Source organism: Prunus avium, chromosome 1 (assembly GCF_965620075.1).
Source record: "Prunus avium chromosome 1, drPruAviu1.hap1.1, whole genome shotgun sequence".
Classification (NCBI taxonomy): domain Eukaryota; kingdom Viridiplantae; phylum Streptophyta; class Magnoliopsida; order Rosales; family Rosaceae; genus Prunus; species Prunus avium.
The window spans coordinates 49,304,517-49,320,548 of record NC_142284.1 but is presented as its reverse complement, the minus strand read 5'-3'; the positions used below and the strand labels follow the sequence as shown (position 1 = coordinate 49,320,548).

At 36.9% G+C, this 16,032-nt stretch overlaps 4 protein-coding genes across 4 annotated transcripts; 1 reads left to right on the top strand and 3 right to left on the bottom strand.

The window, feature by feature from the left end:
* The first annotated feature begins 216 nt into the window (after nt 1-216).
* Nucleotides 217-2,336, top strand: LOC110748681 (cytochrome P450 CYP72A616-like). Its single transcript, XM_021948634.2, has 5 exons — nt 217-549; nt 658-878; nt 960-1,204; nt 1,301-1,664; nt 1,790-2,336. Exons 1-5 carry the CDS (start codon nt 270-272, stop codon nt 2,213-2,215), a joined length of 1,536 nt encoding a protein of 511 aa, XP_021804326.1. The 5' UTR covers nt 217-269; the 3' UTR covers nt 2,216-2,336.
* A 286-nt stretch (nt 2,337-2,622) lies between these two features.
* LOC110765445 (transcription factor MYB114-like) lies at nt 2,623-3,811 on the bottom strand. The gene is made up of 3 exons (XM_021968581.2): nt 3,513-3,811; nt 3,288-3,417; nt 2,623-3,133 (listed from the first exon to the last, which is right to left on the bottom strand). The coding sequence occupies exons 1-3, from the start codon at nt 3,646-3,648 to the stop codon at nt 2,791-2,793; spliced, it is 609 nt and encodes a 202-aa protein (XP_021824273.1). The 5' UTR covers nt 3,649-3,811; the 3' UTR covers nt 2,623-2,790.
* A 1,830-nt stretch (nt 3,812-5,641) lies between these two features.
* LOC110765486 (uncharacterized) lies at nt 5,642-8,711 on the bottom strand. Its single transcript, XM_088249127.1, has 6 exons — nt 8,551-8,711; nt 7,882-8,025; nt 7,133-7,636; nt 6,908-7,048; nt 6,189-6,461; nt 5,642-6,057 (listed from the first exon to the last, which is right to left on the bottom strand). The coding sequence occupies exons 1-6, from the start codon at nt 8,605-8,607 to the stop codon at nt 6,013-6,015; spliced, it is 1,164 nt and encodes a 387-aa protein (XP_088105253.1). The 5' UTR covers nt 8,608-8,711; the 3' UTR covers nt 5,642-6,012.
* Nucleotides 8,712-10,752: 2,041 nt separating this feature from the next.
* LOC148297952 (F-box/LRR-repeat protein At3g58900-like) lies at nt 10,753-12,585 on the bottom strand. The gene is made up of 4 exons (XM_088249125.1): nt 12,538-12,585; nt 11,448-12,338; nt 11,210-11,353; nt 10,753-10,887 (listed from the first exon to the last, which is right to left on the bottom strand). Exons 1-4 carry the CDS (start codon nt 12,583-12,585, stop codon nt 10,753-10,755), a joined length of 1,218 nt encoding a protein of 405 aa, XP_088105251.1.
* Between the last annotated feature and the right edge of the window lie 3,447 nt (nt 12,586-16,032).

The window sequence follows — 16,032 nt, the reverse complement described above, 5'->3', positions numbered from 1 at the left end:
AATGAAAGAACTTTTGTTGCTTGTTAAAACTTGGTCCTCAAGAAAAAATAAAAATGACACCAGATTTTGTCTACGATTCCATTCATGGTGGGGGCAGCAACAATGAAAAGTCAAAACTAAAAACTACGTGGGGTTTGCTTACTTTTTTTTGTCAAAAATATCAGCCACACATCCCCCATGGAGGACCTATAAATTCGTCAGTACTTGGTCTCTCAGTTCCTTAAGCTAGCTTTAGTTTCATAGCAGCAAATTAACACAAGAAAGCAAAAATGGAAGATTATATTTTGATCAAAACTTTGATATTCTCCTTGGTTTCTCTAATTCTGTATTCTGTTGGGAGAGTTGTTCAAGTCTATTGGCTGAGACCCAAAAGCTTAGAGAAGCAGTTGAGGCAGCAAGGGATCAGAGGCAGAAGTTACAAGCTTTTCCAAGATGACATGAAAGAGATCAAAATGTCCAGCGAGGAAGCATGGTCTAAACCCATGTCTCTCAAGCACCAGATTGCTCCACGTGTCTTCCCATTTTTTGATCAAATGGTCCAAAATTACGGCAAGCAATAACTATAAATATATATATATATTTTCCCATACAATTTGAGATTTTTCAAGTATGATTGTGATTGATGATGTAATGGTGTTGACATTTTAATTTGTTTAGGGAAAGTGAGTTTGGGATGGGTTGAAACGAGGCCAAGGCTGATAGTTGCAGAGCCAGAGCTGATCAAGTTGATATTAGCTGACAAGAGTGGGCACATTATAAAGCCACCACTGAACCCACTTGTCAATCTTCTGCAATTGGGTGTCTCTACCTTGGAAGGAGACCAATGGGCCAAACGCAGAAGCCTCATAACTCCTGCTTTCCATCTTGAGAAATTAAAGGTACCTATCATATCAATATTTAATTAAAAATCTCACAAGTCACATCATATCATATGTGACATTATTGAAAAAAAAAACCAGGGGATGGTGCCTGCATTTTTGACCAGTTGTTCTGGTCTGATCCATCGATGGGAAAATTTAATTGGTGTTCAAGGATCATACGAAGTAGATGTGGCACCAGAGTTTCAAAATCTTGCTGGTGATGTTATAGCTAGAACAGCATTTGGAAGCAGCTTTGAAGAGGGGAAGAAGATATTTGAACTTCAAAAGAAGCAAGCTGTTTTAGTGCTTGAAGCCTATTATGGTTTCTATTTCCCAGGTTTAAGGTGTGTTCATTGGCATTAATTTAAAGTACCAGCTGAATTTTAATAGTAGTTTATTTTAAGTTGTTTTGATTTGATGCTAGTTTTCTATCTGTACAGATTCATACCCACTAAAAAGAACAAGATGAGGTACAACTTGGACAATGAAATAAAAGCAATATTAAGGGGTATGATCAGCAGGAAAGAGCAAGCCATGGAAAACGGTGAAGTGGGTTCCAATGATTTGCTGGGTTTACTCTTGCAGTGCAGAGAACAAGAGCAGAACAGTATGACAATTGAGGATGTGATAGAAGAGTGCAAGCTCTTCTACTTTGCTGGCCAAGAGACCACAGCCAACTGGCTCACTTGGACTATGATTGTCTTGTCTATGCATCCAAGCTGGCAAGAGAAAGCAAGAGAAGAAGTCCTACGTGTGTGTGGAAAGGAAACACCTGATTTGGGAGCCGTAAATCGCCTCAAGATTGTAAGTCGTTTCTCGCACGATTAATGTTACATGTACTACATTTAGTGATGATAAATAGTGTTACGAACATCAATCCAAACCAAAATGTTTTCTAGCGATTTGTTGCCTGAATTTTTCTTTTGCAGGTATCTATGATATTGAATGAAGTTCTGAGGTTATATCCACCTGTGACTGCTCTATATAGGCACACCCAAAAGAAAACCAATATAGGAGGCCTTTCCATCCCAGCTGGGGTTGAATTTGTGTTGCTGATTCTGTTTCTCCAATATGATCCAAAATATTGGGGTGAGCAGGTTGAGGAATTCAACCCAGAGAGATTTGCTGAAGGAGTTTCCAAGGCATCAAAGGATCAATTTGCCTTCTATCCATTTGGTTGGGGCCCTAGAATTTGTTTGGGCCAAACTTTTGCTGTGATAGAAGCAAAGATGGCTCTGGCTATGATTCTTCAACATTTCGCTTTTGAGCTCTCACCCTCTTACACTCATGCTCCCATTGTGGGCATTACCCTTCACCCACAGCATGGAGCACCAATTATACTTCACAGAATTTAAGATGCTGAAGCTGAAGCTGGTGGATTTGAATATGTATTTGCATAAAATAAAAAGGGTGGATCTTCATGTAAATGTGAATTTGTCACATCCATTTACTTATAATAAGACTAGTTTTCAATCTGAGTTTGGAATTCTGTTGTTTCACCAAACCACAAGAAGACAAAAGGGTATTGAATTAATTAAATAGCCGACATTTTGGGCAGCCTTTTATCTCTTTATCACGTTTCAGGGTCTGAAACAGTGAAAGTTATGTCACTTTTTCCAAAACCTATAATTGGTTCTGGTCTATCAATCTGATTAAACTCAAGAAATCTGCCACTTCCTTCTCTGCAAGATTTCTGAATTGGGCTAAAACAGTTCTTGTAGCAATTCCACAAATGTGAACATTCTGAAATAACATATAAAGATTGTCACACCAACATATGCTTTGTTAATTCAAGGAAAAAGAACCTCACATAGTGGAAAATAGATACAGAAGGAACAAACATGAAGTGGGATTTTCCTAGAATTAGCAAAAGGCCTCACAAATGCAATAACCAGAAAAAGAGAAGGGGAAAAAAAGAAAGGAACAAAGCTTAAATGTCATGCAAAGTAAACCAACTCTCATCCATTTCAAGGAATTTATTCATCCACTCCAAGTTCAAAGGCCCTTCATCACTTGAGCAGTCAAAAAACTCGTCTCCATTAAAGCCAGACTTGAAGCTCTCCTCGCATTTGGAGGCATCTTCTCTTCCAATTGTCAGAGCATTCACCTCCATTACCTGGATATTCTTAGTGTCAGAGGACTCTTGTTCTGCTTTTGAGACTGCTCTGTTTTGTCTTTCTCTCTGCTTTATCTTTTTGCTCAAATGGGAGTTCCAATAATTCTTAATCTCATTGTCTGTTCTACCTGGTAGTCTTCCAGCAATCAATGACCACCTTAATTCAACAAACAGGTACCCAATTCATAAAATTGTCAACCCAAACGTTTTATCAACATGAAAAGATCAAAGAATCGAAATTATAGAGAAATCATTGATTATAAAAATAAAAAAAATAAAAAATAAAAACACTAGAACTTGGGCAAGCTCACCTGTTTCCTAGGAGCCTATGAAGCCTAAGTATCAAGTCTTCTTCTTGGTCTGATATATTGCCTCTCTTAATATTGGGTCTCAGATAGTTCATCCATCTTAACCTGCAACTCTTCCCACATCGGTTAAGACCTGCAAAAACCAGAGGTGAAGCCAGCCATATTAATATCTCCACAAAAAGAAACAGACTTTCGACATGTTTATATGTATGTGTGTTGAAAATGAACCTGCTTTGGTTGCAACAAACTTCCACCTCTTTGGACCGTGGATTTCAATAACTTGAGCCAGTTTCTGGTCTTCCTCTGCTGTCCAAGAGCCTCTGTTTACTTCTTTCCTTGTACTTCGTCTGCTCAATGGAATCATTGCAAACGAAGGCAATTGAGCTCACTAGAACCACTACCAAGAGAGGAAGCTCAAAGTTTTATACTAGGCTTTCAGAGGTGTATTTATGGCCTAGAGAGTGGTGAGGATATGTTGGTTTTGTTTCGCCTCTTCTTTCTTAGCTACCTTTCCTTGAAAAATTTCAACCCCAGCTAACTTTATATATATATATATATATATATATATATATATATATATATATATATATGAACAGAACAGTGTAGAACTGTATTAAGAGATTGCAAATCTTCCCCAAGGCATCTACGTGGATTGATGATTGAAGAACGATAAATTTTTGTGTACAATCTACACACATGTGTTGTACACATGAGAATTCAACCAATTAAAAACATTCTGCAGATCAAATGGCCCAGATTGTCCAATCAAAGATTATACATATGATCGAGGTAATGCTGCCATACTGCATTATACAAAGATTATATGCATGTGATATGTTCTGTGATCCAAGTGGACCCAGACAAGAGAATGATGACAGCGCTGAAAGTTTATTAGCCTTCGATCAGGACAACAAGCTAGCCAATTTAGTGATCAAAGCTACAGTCAAATTGCATGATAAAAAAAAACACTGTGTTTTATAATCATACATAGAATAATAAAGTACAAACCCCAAAAGTTGAAAAACACGTTGCAGGGATTGATTGGATTCTTTCTTTTCTTCAGAGAAGTAGGATGATGTCCCGTTCTCCTTACAAACCACATGACCCAATGTTTTCAAGTCACAAAATTCTGTGCCCTCATCATGCTTTTTTATTCTCTTTTTGTTGTCTACATTCTAGACCATAAAAAACTTTAAAATTTTATAATTTTTTTTGAAAGAAATGGGCCAGAAAGGCAGCTACCCTCTCTTCTTAGCTGACTGCAGGAGTCAGAGACCCACTTGGAACCTGCCATGCTTGCTTGCTCATATAGATTGGGGCCAACTTCTAGGACATGTTGCATAAATCCGTAGAGAATCCATTTTCAAGCCAACTTGGCAAGAGATAACTCTTTTGGGACATCTACAAAATTGTTATCTGCAAAATCTTTAATATCTAACATTGGTTATGTTGGGTTTTGCAGATTTAGTATTTTTAATGAAGACCCTTACAGTAGCTCAAAAAGGTTCAACTCTTTTCTCAAGTTCCCTGCAGGGACAGTCATTACCAAACCATACACATCTTTGAAAATATCATATGACCTTCTTTTTAGACTCAGTATGTACTGTGTGCTTTTTGATTAAGGATTAGGTAAAAAGTGGGCATCTGCTGCAGCACTGTTTGTATTCTTTTTCTTATCTATTTACAGACACACAACTTGTGGATTTACATGTATTGGAAGAGCATATAGCCAGTTGGATTTTAATGAATGGAGTTTACATAATAATTATAAGTTCTGACTGCTGCAGTTTTTTCATCTTTCCCTTGCACATGAGTTCGATTCCTCTCCATCTACATTATACCAGTTTAGAATTTTGTAGCTATAAAAAATAAAAAATAAAAAATAAAAAGTCATACTTCACACAAATCTAAATAAAAACAGAAAAGCAATTCAAACTCTAAAGATCACTGCTAATTGAAGTTTTGAGTTGATCATCATGATTAGTATAATAATATTTACATTACAATGATCTCTTTAAATCAAGATTAGTCATCATCATCATCATTGAGCTTGTTGACCCGTCACAGCACGTGGAGCAGTAATTACCAATTACCATACCAGAGAGAGCTCCATTAATTTATTTAGAAACATCGAAAAGAAAACCAAGAGAAGAGTTATCATTTAGGGCATGTGAAAAGCAAAGTCTCAATTATATGGCCATGTTTTTGGCACACGGAACCCAATTTCCTCAATAACTTGGCTGTCAAAAACAACCAGCAAAGAAATTGCCAAACAAAAAGAACAGAAACAGAGTCTAAGCAATGAAGCAAAATACTCAAATTAAGCACCATGCACTTGCTAAGTAGATACATAGGGGGGCATACAAATTGTATATGTATTTTTCCTTCTGTCCACTGCCTCATTTAAATCAGATCCATTTTCACCTTTGGAACAGCTCTAGACCTAATAAAGAATGTTAAAGTGCAAGCCAACTTTGTAATCAGCCTTGGAGACAAAGCAAGTTCCCATAATCTCATATTCAGCAATAAGCCCATCTCTCACTTCAGTCAGGAAACTTGCCAAACAACAGCAAGCAACATAAGGAAACAAATTGACCGAAAAAGCATAAAGGAAACTTTCAATTTAAGCAGTCTGCCTGCACTACACTTTATTCAAGTAAGCCACCCTCCCTCCCTCTGTAAAATTTCAATTGGCGGACGCAGCAACCGAACAACCAAGGGAAATCAGTTACACATATACCGGACGATCAAACCGAAAGTTATTACGGCCATCCTGAGAAGGCCAGAAGCAACCAGTAAGGAACAGAAACAGAGTCTAAGCAAAGAAACAAAAACAAAAATCCCAAATATAACAAATACAGGGGAAAGGCAGGCACAAGGACTTAATGCATTGGGGGGGCTTACCAATTCTATGTGTTTAGGCACTTTTCTTGCCATCTCATCCCTAGCACGACACATAAAAAAAGCCTCTCCCAATTCTTCGCCACGAATTGGTTCGAGAGGATGATTGACAATTTTTTCCAGTCCAACAGCGTTGTCTATTAAGTACATCACAAGTTTCAAATCACCGGGGCGACCACGATAGTTGTTCACTTCCACTACCTTGAGGGAACCATGGGAATATTTTGGAGCTTCCTTGATTTCTATCTTCGGTTGGGGTCTCAAAATACCTGTCAACTGCAACAAGAACCGAAATACCATTACGTCTCCTTGATGACTTCTTGACCACTATCATTCCAACAGGAAAAGTAGTCACCCATGAAAATTTAAACATATCTATTTTTAATACATAAAGTAGACGCAACTGGTAGTGGACCGACCGAATGGAAGATGCCTATGTCTTCTTGTACTTGGTTAAAAGTTACATTTAGTAAGCAAAGCAAGAAGTCATAAATTTTACTGGGCTTGAAATAACTGACCAACGGATGAATTTGCAGTAAAAGGGAGCATTAATCTATACAGAGGAGAGGTTAGGCACAAACTACAAATGAAGTGTGTGATCATGGAACTGGAATAGCATCAGTACATTGAAAATGTCAAACACTCCAACGTACACGAGTGAACTACCATCTATACACAAATTAAATAGGAAATTTCACTAGCAAGCAAGAATATATACATACCTCCAACACCAGTTTCTGCAACATTGGAGATGCCTCAATGAAGGAAGCTAATAGAAGGACACAGCAATCCTTATCAGCTGCAATTCTTAATTCCAAATGTTTGAGATTTGAAAATTTTGTAATTCCATGATTCTTGTAGAGCTGAAAACCAAACAAAGGGTAAGGCACCAACATATATTAATCCAAGAAAAAGGAAAAAACCAACACATATTTGAATACACTAACCAGGGTTGTATTCAGCTTGAGCACCTCCATATAAGGACGACAGGAGTAAAGGTTAGAGAACACAACAAAATGAGAAACAGCTCTATTATATTTAAGGGATACCTCAGCGAGGAGAGGTGCATTCCAGAGAAAGAACGTCATATAATCTCCATCATAACTAAATGATACCAGATTTGGATGATTGATCTCAAGTACTTCGGCACTGCACTTCACTATCTCTAAGTGCATCAATTTCTTTGATGGTCCAACAACTCTTAGCCTATCATTCCTAAACCCTCCGCAACCATAAAGGGAAACTTTTTGGAGGCATACACAGTTTACCAACAGGCAATTCAGAGCTTCTCCCATCGTGGCGATCCCCATCAAATTGAGAGACTTTAGAAACTCGAATCCCATGTACTTGCAAGGGTGTGCAATATCAGTCAAACCATCACACTCCTTCATCTCGTATTTACCCATAAATGTGTGGGCAGACTCATAGGCCAAGTCCATACTTCCAGAGTATAGTCACTCGTCCAACATGATCAACGTAACTGTCTGGGCTTTGGCTTTCTCCGCAAACTCGAGCCATTTACTTACTGTTGTATTTGTAGAGTTATCTTTTTCCACATCAAAAAAAGCCATAAAATAGTCTACATGTCCCCCTGTGTGGTGTTTCAGAACATCATTGACGAACTTCACGTAGTTCTCTTTTCGCTTCTCTGGTTCGAGCGGGTTCTCAGGGAACCTATAGTCATCGTGAAAGTTCAAGGTTCTAGTATGCGACCACACGTAGCGCCATCGTTTGGAAAGGACACAAGTAGCAAGTTAGCAACTGCTTCTTTTAGCGGCAAGCGAGAAACTATTCTTCCAAGTATTCCATCACCTAACTCGCTTATTCTATCCACCAAACCCTTGACCCAAACAAACAAAAATGAAAAAATCAAAGTCAAAATAATGAAAGCAAAAGCCAAAAAAAAATAAACAAGAAGATGACATACAACAATTACAAAACCTACTCAAACGAAATTGCACAAAACAACAGAGCCACCCTGACCCTCCCACTGTAAAATTTATTAACCAGAAGATGACATACAACAATTACAAAACCTACTCAAACGAAATTGCACAAAACAACAGAGCCACCCTCCCACTGTAAAATTTATTAACCAGAAGATGACTACAACAATTGCAAAACCTACCCAAACCAAAACAAAAATCAAATCAAAGTCAAAATAAGGAAAACAAGAGCAAAAAAATTAACAAGAATCATAAATCAAGAAGATGATATACAACAACTACAAAACCTAACCAAACGAAAATGCGCGAGAAGCTTGATCAAGAATCAAAAACTTGTTACCAGATTAACAAAATCATAAATCAAGAAGGTGACATAACAACAATTACAGACCTACTTAAACGAAAATGCACATACGTACCTGGCCTTGATCCATTGAACACGGCCGCACCGACCGACTACCGAGTGAGGAGGCCATACGATCTCTAGCTCTCTCTCTCTAACTAAAACTCGCTTATAGCAGAAGAAGAAACAGAACAAACCGGCTGCTACAGTAAATAGCTATCTCTCTCTAACGTAAAGAACCAGCTTATGAACTACACTAACCAACTCTCCCAGCCTAAACAAGCTGCTTTAACGGCTAATTCAGCACCCAGTAACTGTAGCAGCCCGGTGGACCAGTGGACACATGCCAGATGGAGCATCGACGTCACTTCATTTCTTTCTTGAGTTGCTATAATACAAGCCGTTAGATTAGTTTGAAATCTACGGCTGTAAACAAAACACCAAAAAGAAAAAACTGAAAAAGAAAATATATAAAAAAAAGGATACAAGGCTATATGACAAAAAGACAAAAAACATATTCGGATACATTATTTCATATCATATGGTATCAACCAAATCAATTTATGTTCAACTCTAAACCTCCTTCCTTTTCTGCAGCTAGAGTTACACTTAAACGTCTCCTTTTGGAATTTCGGCCACACCATCCCTCCCAGCCCAGCCTGGGCTCCTCTCTCCCGTGATCTTCCCATGTCCTTGACCCCAATTTGATCTGAAATTCTCTTTAAATTCAAGTTTATGGGGGCAAAATGAGATTTCACCCTAGTTTCATGTAACATTGTTGTAAATAAGCCTTATTTTAATATCTCGAATTTGAACACAATAACCTGAATTCTAATTGTTTAACGCATGCCATATCTATAAAACTATTCCTCTTGTACATCAGAATATCAAAAGTTTGCTTCCTCAGCTTCGTGGAAAACTATTCCTCTTATGGATGCAACATATCTGTTTTTGGTTCCCTCAGCTTCGTGGAAAAGTTTGACATTTTTATTCAACTGCAAGATCCGACTGCAGAGCTTTTCAAAATCATATGTTTCTTCACTTCAAAAATATCGAATCCTGGTTTATCACAATGAGTCTTTCAAAACTTAGCACAAAAATTATCAAACTATAGGCTGTCAAAACAACCAGCAAGGAGCACAAGGAAGGAAGCAAAAACCCAAATCCCAAATACAGCAATCAAATTAAGCACAATGCACTTCAATCAAAAGGAAAAAGTGTGCCCCTAAAGAAATTGCCAAATAAAAGAACAGAAACTCAAATATATACTAGTGTGCAGCATCTACGTCATCATCTTGCACATAGGGGAGCAAACAAATTGTATACGTTTAGGCAGTTTTTCTTGGAGCTGCTGCCTAGCATGATTTACTTCTCTTTGTTCCCTCTTCATCACTAGGTGAGGATATTTGAGAGGAGCGATCACAATTTTTTCCAGTTCAAGAACGTTCTCCACCAAGTAGATGACAAAGCTTAAAATCACTTGTGCGACCACGATAATCTCTCAATTCCACTACCCTGAGGGAATGATGGGAGCAATTGGAAGCTTCCTTGATTTCTATCTCACCTGAGGGCAGTGGCGGACGCAAGATTGTGTCGCCATGGGGTCATAGTCTAAAGTCTCGAAATTTTATCAAGAAGAAAATAACACTAAAAAATACAAGTTACAATTGCTCACTAGAACTAGAACTACCATAGGCACTTGCACTAGAACTGCCCGGATTATCCATAGGCACTTTTCTCTTAAAAAATCATTCCATGATAATTTTTTCTACACATAAATTAATTAAATCCATCAATTATAAATCCACACAACAACATTAATATATTGAATCAATTAATTAAATATATTAGAGAGGGAAATCATAAAGACTAATCTATATTGAATTAATTAATTAATATATTGAATCAACAACATTAATTTTTTCTTGATGTGGTTGGCGACGGTGGCGGGGTGGAGGTTGGGGATTAATTAGGTTTTTAGAGGAGAGGGAATTTTGAAGAAAAAAAAATTAGGTTTTGGTAAGAACTGATGCTGCTGGGAGGAAGAAGAATCGGGTAGATGGGCTGGGGTTCTTTGTTTTTTTGAAAGAAAAAAAAAAAAAACCTGGCTCAAAACGACGTCGTTTTGAAGCCAGGTTAAAAAAAAATATATTAACATGCCTGGACCAAAACGGCGTCGTTTTGGCCAGGCGGTTAAAAAAAAAAAACACAGAAGCTCGCGTGCGAGCAAGGCAGGCGCTGCCTGCGCAAGCTTCTTCTTCTTCCTCTGCTAGGCATTTCATCGAGCACTTGGTGTGCGCCATGGGGTCACACAACAGCCAGCCATGGGGTCACACCATTCCTTCCCCACTGCAATTCCCAGCTGCCATGGGGTCAACTGACCCCATTTGTCCCTTTGTGCGTCCGCCGCTGCCTGAGGGAGTGGGAATGAACAAGGATCTTGTACCGCTCAACTGCACCAAAAAGAAATGGAAGATGAAGGTGTCTTCCTACTTGGTTACAAAAGTCATACATAGCTAAGGTTCACAGAAAAAACTGCTCAAGGAGTGTAGTAAGCAAAAGCAAAGCAAGCTAGCAGTCAATAATTAAATTGACTTAAAATAATTGACCAACGTATGAATTCAGTGGAGCACTAACCTAGGTGAGTGATTGAACTGGAATAACAACTGTATACATTAAAAGTGTCAAACGAGTGAACATCACAGTAAATATAAATACCAAGTAAGATATTATACCTCCAACACCAGTTTCTGCAAGTTAGGAGATGCCTCAAGGAAGGAAGCTAATTTAAGGAGGCAGCAATTGTCCTCAGCTGCAAATTCTAATTCCAAATGTTTGATATTTGGTAATTTAAGAAATGTATGATCCTTCTCGTAGAGCTGAAAACCAAACAAGATATATATAATATAAAATCCAAGAAGAATTAAAAGGAATGAAAACCAACACATATATAATTAATTTGCATTCACTAACCCAGGTTGTGTCTAGTTTGAGGACCTCGAGCTGAGAACAACATAAGAAAAGTTGGCAGAAGTCTAGAGCCATACGAACTGGGGGTAAATAGTTAATAGACATCTCAGTAAGCCGCGATACATTCCTAAGAAGCAAGTTTATCTTGGGTCCATAATAAATCAATGAAACAAGGTTTGCATCATGGATCTCAACGCTTTCAAAATAGCAACTATGTAGCTCTAAGTACTTCAACGCAATCGATGAACCGACAATTCTTAGGTTACCCGACTTCGCACCCAACAGTGATACTCGTTCAAGAAATACACAGTTAGACAAGAAGCACTCAACAACTTCTGCAGTCATTCGACTAGACCTCACATCAATACTTTTTAGAAACTTTAAGCAACTGTATCTACAAGGGCAAAGATTTTCACTTTCAGGAGACCCACACAGGTGCTTCACAGGGGACCCCAACCCCCCTCCGGTACCTAAGACTCCCTGGAGATTCTGGAGACAACTAGTATAGCTCAATTCCATAGTCGCATCATACTTATCATTGCGTGACACGAACAACTCAAGTTTCTGGACTCTCCTTTTCGCAGCAAAATGAAGCCATCTACCTGTTGAACTTTTATACCTCTCGTCTACCAGATCAATATAAACGCTAAATTGCTCTACGTTTCCACCTCTGTGTTGATCCACTACACTATTCACCCGCTTGACGTACGCTTCGATTTGCATGTCATCAGGTCCCCCGAAGTCGAGAGTCGTAGTATAAACACAAACATAACGCCATCGCTTCGAGAGGATACTAGTAGCTACTTTTTCCTTCAGTGCACGCAAGCAGGACACTATAGTCACAAGAATTACATCTGGTAATTCACTGATTCGATCCACCAAGTTGGAGGAACCCTAATTACATGTACAAGAATTTGACCCCAAACAAGAACAAAAAATCAAAATAACGAAAAATAAATATAACAAGAATCTAAGATCAAAACCAAAAGAGCGAAGGAGACAAAAAAAGAACAAGAATCGAAAATCAAAATCACAATATAGATGGCAACGATTAGAAAACCCAAGCAAAATTGACAAAGTTTGACAGTTTTACCTGGTCTTGGGAAACTTGACAGGTTAAACGCAGGTTTTTTTGGTCCATTTAATCTGAGGGGTGGATCTTAAGCCTAAAGCTGTCTTTATTTAATAACATTTTTGAGTTTATCTTTCTTTCAAAACGTCATAAAGTAAACAAAATTATCAGGTTGCATCCTTGATGTTTTTGAGTCACTGGAGTCCCTAAGATTACACGCGTGCTCAAAAGTAGTCTTTGTCGCCAGGTTATGTAGAAAAGCCTATTAAATTGTTGACGAGACACACAAGGCGTGATATCATTGGATATGTGTGATTCGTCATCAATTTAAAAGATTTTTGGACGGAATTTAACAACATGGATTATTTTTAAATGCATGTGTTAACCTTGAGGACCACTATTTAAAACATTAAAGATGCAACCTAATAATTTTGTTAATCTCATGATGTTTTGTGATTTAAAAAAACCCAAAAAAAAGTTCAAGAATACTATTAATTTGATTGAAATTATGTTGGCAGACATTGAGTTTAAGTCCAAAATGTCATGCTGCTCACTCATACAATATGTGATTAAGTATCCGATTAAATTAAAGAGTCCTAATTCAATTATAACTTAATGAATATACAATTTGCTTGGTGATGGAGTCCTAGTTGAATTTGGTAATGAGAAGAATTCACGCATATAAACAAAAGGTTCATGTCATTACAAAGTGGTCACACGCTTAAAGTACTCAAACGCCCCATCTAGAAATTGTGTGATATGGTGCTTGCACAAGGTAGAAGACTTTTGTAGTGATCATATGGCTTCATATGTTAGTGATTAGTGTCTTTGAGAGTGTGTATATTCACTTGCCACCAATTAACAGAAAACCTTTAAAAGTTTTTGGTTGTGGGAATATCACCTGGTTGTTGTAAGATACATTTCTGCAAGGATTCCGTTTAGCGCTTCAAAATCAAATCCAGCATCCATAATGGTTGTTCAATAGTTCAATGTAATAGTTCAAACTACAATTTTACTTGTAATGGTACAATTCAATAACTTCAAATCAATAGTTATATCTTCTTACATTTTTTTACATATTCAAATAAAATAAAATGGATAAATTTAATAACACTAAAAATTGTACCGTTGAAATATTCTCAAAGAGATCTTTAAAAAGAGACCAATTTTGAATATATTAAAAAATATATTAATTGCTATATTTTTTTCAATTGCATTGAAATATTGAACAACCATTGTGAATTCTCTTAATGGCATAATGCATTAATTGCTGTATTTTTTTAATTTTTAATTAGCATGTGGGTCTCATAGTTAGCCTATTGCAATAAACTAAATCACATCATTACAAGCAAGGACGGAACCATAAATTTTTATAGGCGTGGGCTATTATTTCTTATATGGGTAAAGATCTAAAAAAAATTCCATATTTTATTCATAGGAGAAAACTTGAAGCTAACTGGAGATCTGTTTAGATAGGACATGCTAATTTTTGCTTGGATGGATTGGGCTAATTTTTGTAAAATGAGGTATAGTGCTTAAAAATTAGTATTAAATTTCTTTTTTTCCAAACTTTGCGCTAGGCTAGAACCCACTCTAGCCATAGTGTAGTTTTGTCCTTGATTACAAGTGAGATTTTACTGTTTTAATTCAATTTCATGCAATAAAATTGCATTGATCCTAACCATTGCAAATGCTCTTAACTAAGTTATTACTGTAAACAAGATAGCCACTTACATGGCTAGGGGTTAAAGTCTAGCTCATCTTTCAATAACTGCTCGAAATCAATGCATATATAAACATGGCAACTTACAATGAAAATATGTTCTTCAGTTGAGGTAATTACAAGCAATATTGGAGGAATAACAAAATCGAACTTAGGAATTTGAGTGCATGGATAAATGTTATTATCGACTTGTGCTATAAGTTTATAAGGAGCTTATCTTTCTTCTTTCCCGAATTTATTATCTTCTTTTTTTTCTCCCTTAAAAAAAAGGTTAGACAATTTCCATTTCGTAATAAGATCTAAATATTTAAATTTTTCGTAATTAAAAGAAATCTTGTGAAGAATAATTAGTCAATAATTTTATCATATTCTATATTTTAAGTGCAAACATGTATTTATGCTAATAATGAGATGTTGGGAATACTCTGTCTATAGAAAGGATTATTACTCATTGGCATAAATTGCTTCTTTTTTTAAAATCTTTCTTTTCTGGGCCATAGTTGCTATCATTCTTTTATTTTTAAGCACAAAGTGGTAGGAACCCCATACCATATCTCATATGGACGAAGTAGCAAAAAACTTATTTACGCGCCTCCACCATTCAAATTAACACACAAATATAACACATCATTCCTCCTTTTATCTCACTATCTTGAAGTTGGTTAGCTTGGAGATTTGAGCAATAGAAGAATCCAATTTATTTCAAACATTGGAAAGATAAATATCACTAGATCACTAATCAGATTCAATATCGATGGCATAAACGATAGTGGTCTTCTAACAAAAACGACACAATTAATGTTTGAGTTTTTATCGTTAGAAATAGGTGGGATATTGTATTAAATTGAAAGTGTACCACTATTAGCAATGCAAAATTCTAAAATAACTTGTGCGCCAAGAAGCCTAACTTTTATCAAACAAGTGTACATTGAAACTAAATAAAGAAACAAAAAGCGTCTGAGGGAGAAAAAATAGGTGGTGATCAGTGACTGAATTAGGCATGCTTTTTGTATTGGATATCAAATCAATATGTACTTCACCAAATAGGCATGCAATACGTTGATTATAGATTGAATTGAACCATGTGCAGTGCAGGTAAAATGAGTGAATTTATTTGTCATTCTTCTCTCATGACTCGTATTATTGGCATGAACATATTCTTTTTTAGTAGCAGATCAATTTTTGGGTTCATGGTTGGTGATAATTAAGAATGGGGTTTCTTGACAGGTCAACAGAAAAATGTGAGAATTTGATGAGTTCTGAGGGAGAAAAAACATGTCATGCGTTTAATGGTTATTTGAAAAGTAGAAAAATGGGATATTGGAGAAAACCAAATTGAATACCAAGTGTTGAATACCTTGTTTTTTTTGCCTGAGATGAATTATGATGTGACCAACAAAGATTGCTTGCTAGCGATGATGGGAGTATTTGGCAACTTCGCCACGGAAGCAACTAGTAAGGAATAGAAACAGAGTCTAAGCAACGAAACAAAAACAAAAATCCCAAATATACCAAATACAGGGGAAAGGCAGGCACAAGGACCTAATAATTCTTTGCCCTTACAAAGTTTACATGTTCAGTGATTTGTCTTTTGAGCTGCCTCATAGCAAGATCTACTGGCCTTCCTTCATGAGAAAGTGCATCTTTAATGTTTTTGAGTCATTTGGGTCCCTAAGACTACACGCGTGCTCAAAAATAGTCTTTGTCGCCAGGTTATGTAGAAAAGCTTGTTAAATTGTTGACAAGACACACAAGGCGTGATATCATTGGATATGTGTGATTCGTCATCAATT

Coding starts and splice junctions, on each gene's coding strand:
- LOC110748681 (XM_021948634.2), top strand. CDS start 270: ATGGAAGATTATATTTTGATCAAAACTTTGATATTCTCCTTGGTTTCT. Junction 879..959: donor TCCATCTTGAGAAATTAAAG/GTACCTATCATA, acceptor AAAAAAAACCAG/GGGATGGTGCCTGCATTTTT. Junction 1,665..1,789: donor CCGTAAATCGCCTCAAGATT/GTAAGTCGTTTC, acceptor TTTCTTTTGCAG/GTATCTATGATATTGAATGA.
- LOC110765445 (XM_021968581.2), bottom strand. CDS start 3,648: ATGATTCCATTGAGCAGACGAAGTACAAGGAAAGAAGTAAACAGAGGC. Junction 3,418..3,512: donor GTTTGTTGCAACCAAAGCAG/GTTCATTTTCAA, acceptor TGGTTTTTGCAG/GTCTTAACCGATGTGGGAAG. Junction 3,134..3,287: donor CATAGGCTCCTAGGAAACAG/GTGAGCTTGCCC, acceptor TGTTGAATTAAG/GTGGTCATTGATTGCTGGAA.
- LOC110765486 (XM_088249127.1), bottom strand. CDS start 8,607: ATGGCCTCCTCACTCGGTAGTCGGTCGGTGCGGCCGTGTTCAATGGAT. Junction 6,462..6,907: donor TGCAGAAACTGGTGTTGGAG/GTATGTATATAT, acceptor TTCTTGTTGCAG/TTGACAGGTATTTTGAGACC. Junction 6,058..6,188: donor TGCCTAAACACATAGAATTG/GTAAGCCCCCCC, acceptor TGGCCTTCTCAG/GATGGCCGTAATAACTTTCG.
- LOC148297952 (XM_088249125.1), bottom strand. CDS start 12,585: ATGGACCAAAAAAACCTGCGTTTAACCTGTCAAGTTTCCCAAGACCAG. Junction 12,339..12,537: donor GTCAAGTTTCCCAAGACCAG/GTAAAACTGTCA, acceptor ACATGTAATTAG/GGTTCCTCCAACTTGGTGGA. Junction 10,888..11,209: donor TGCAGAAACTGGTGTTGGAG/GTATAATATCTT, acceptor CCACTCCCTCAG/GCAGCGGCGGACGCACAAAG.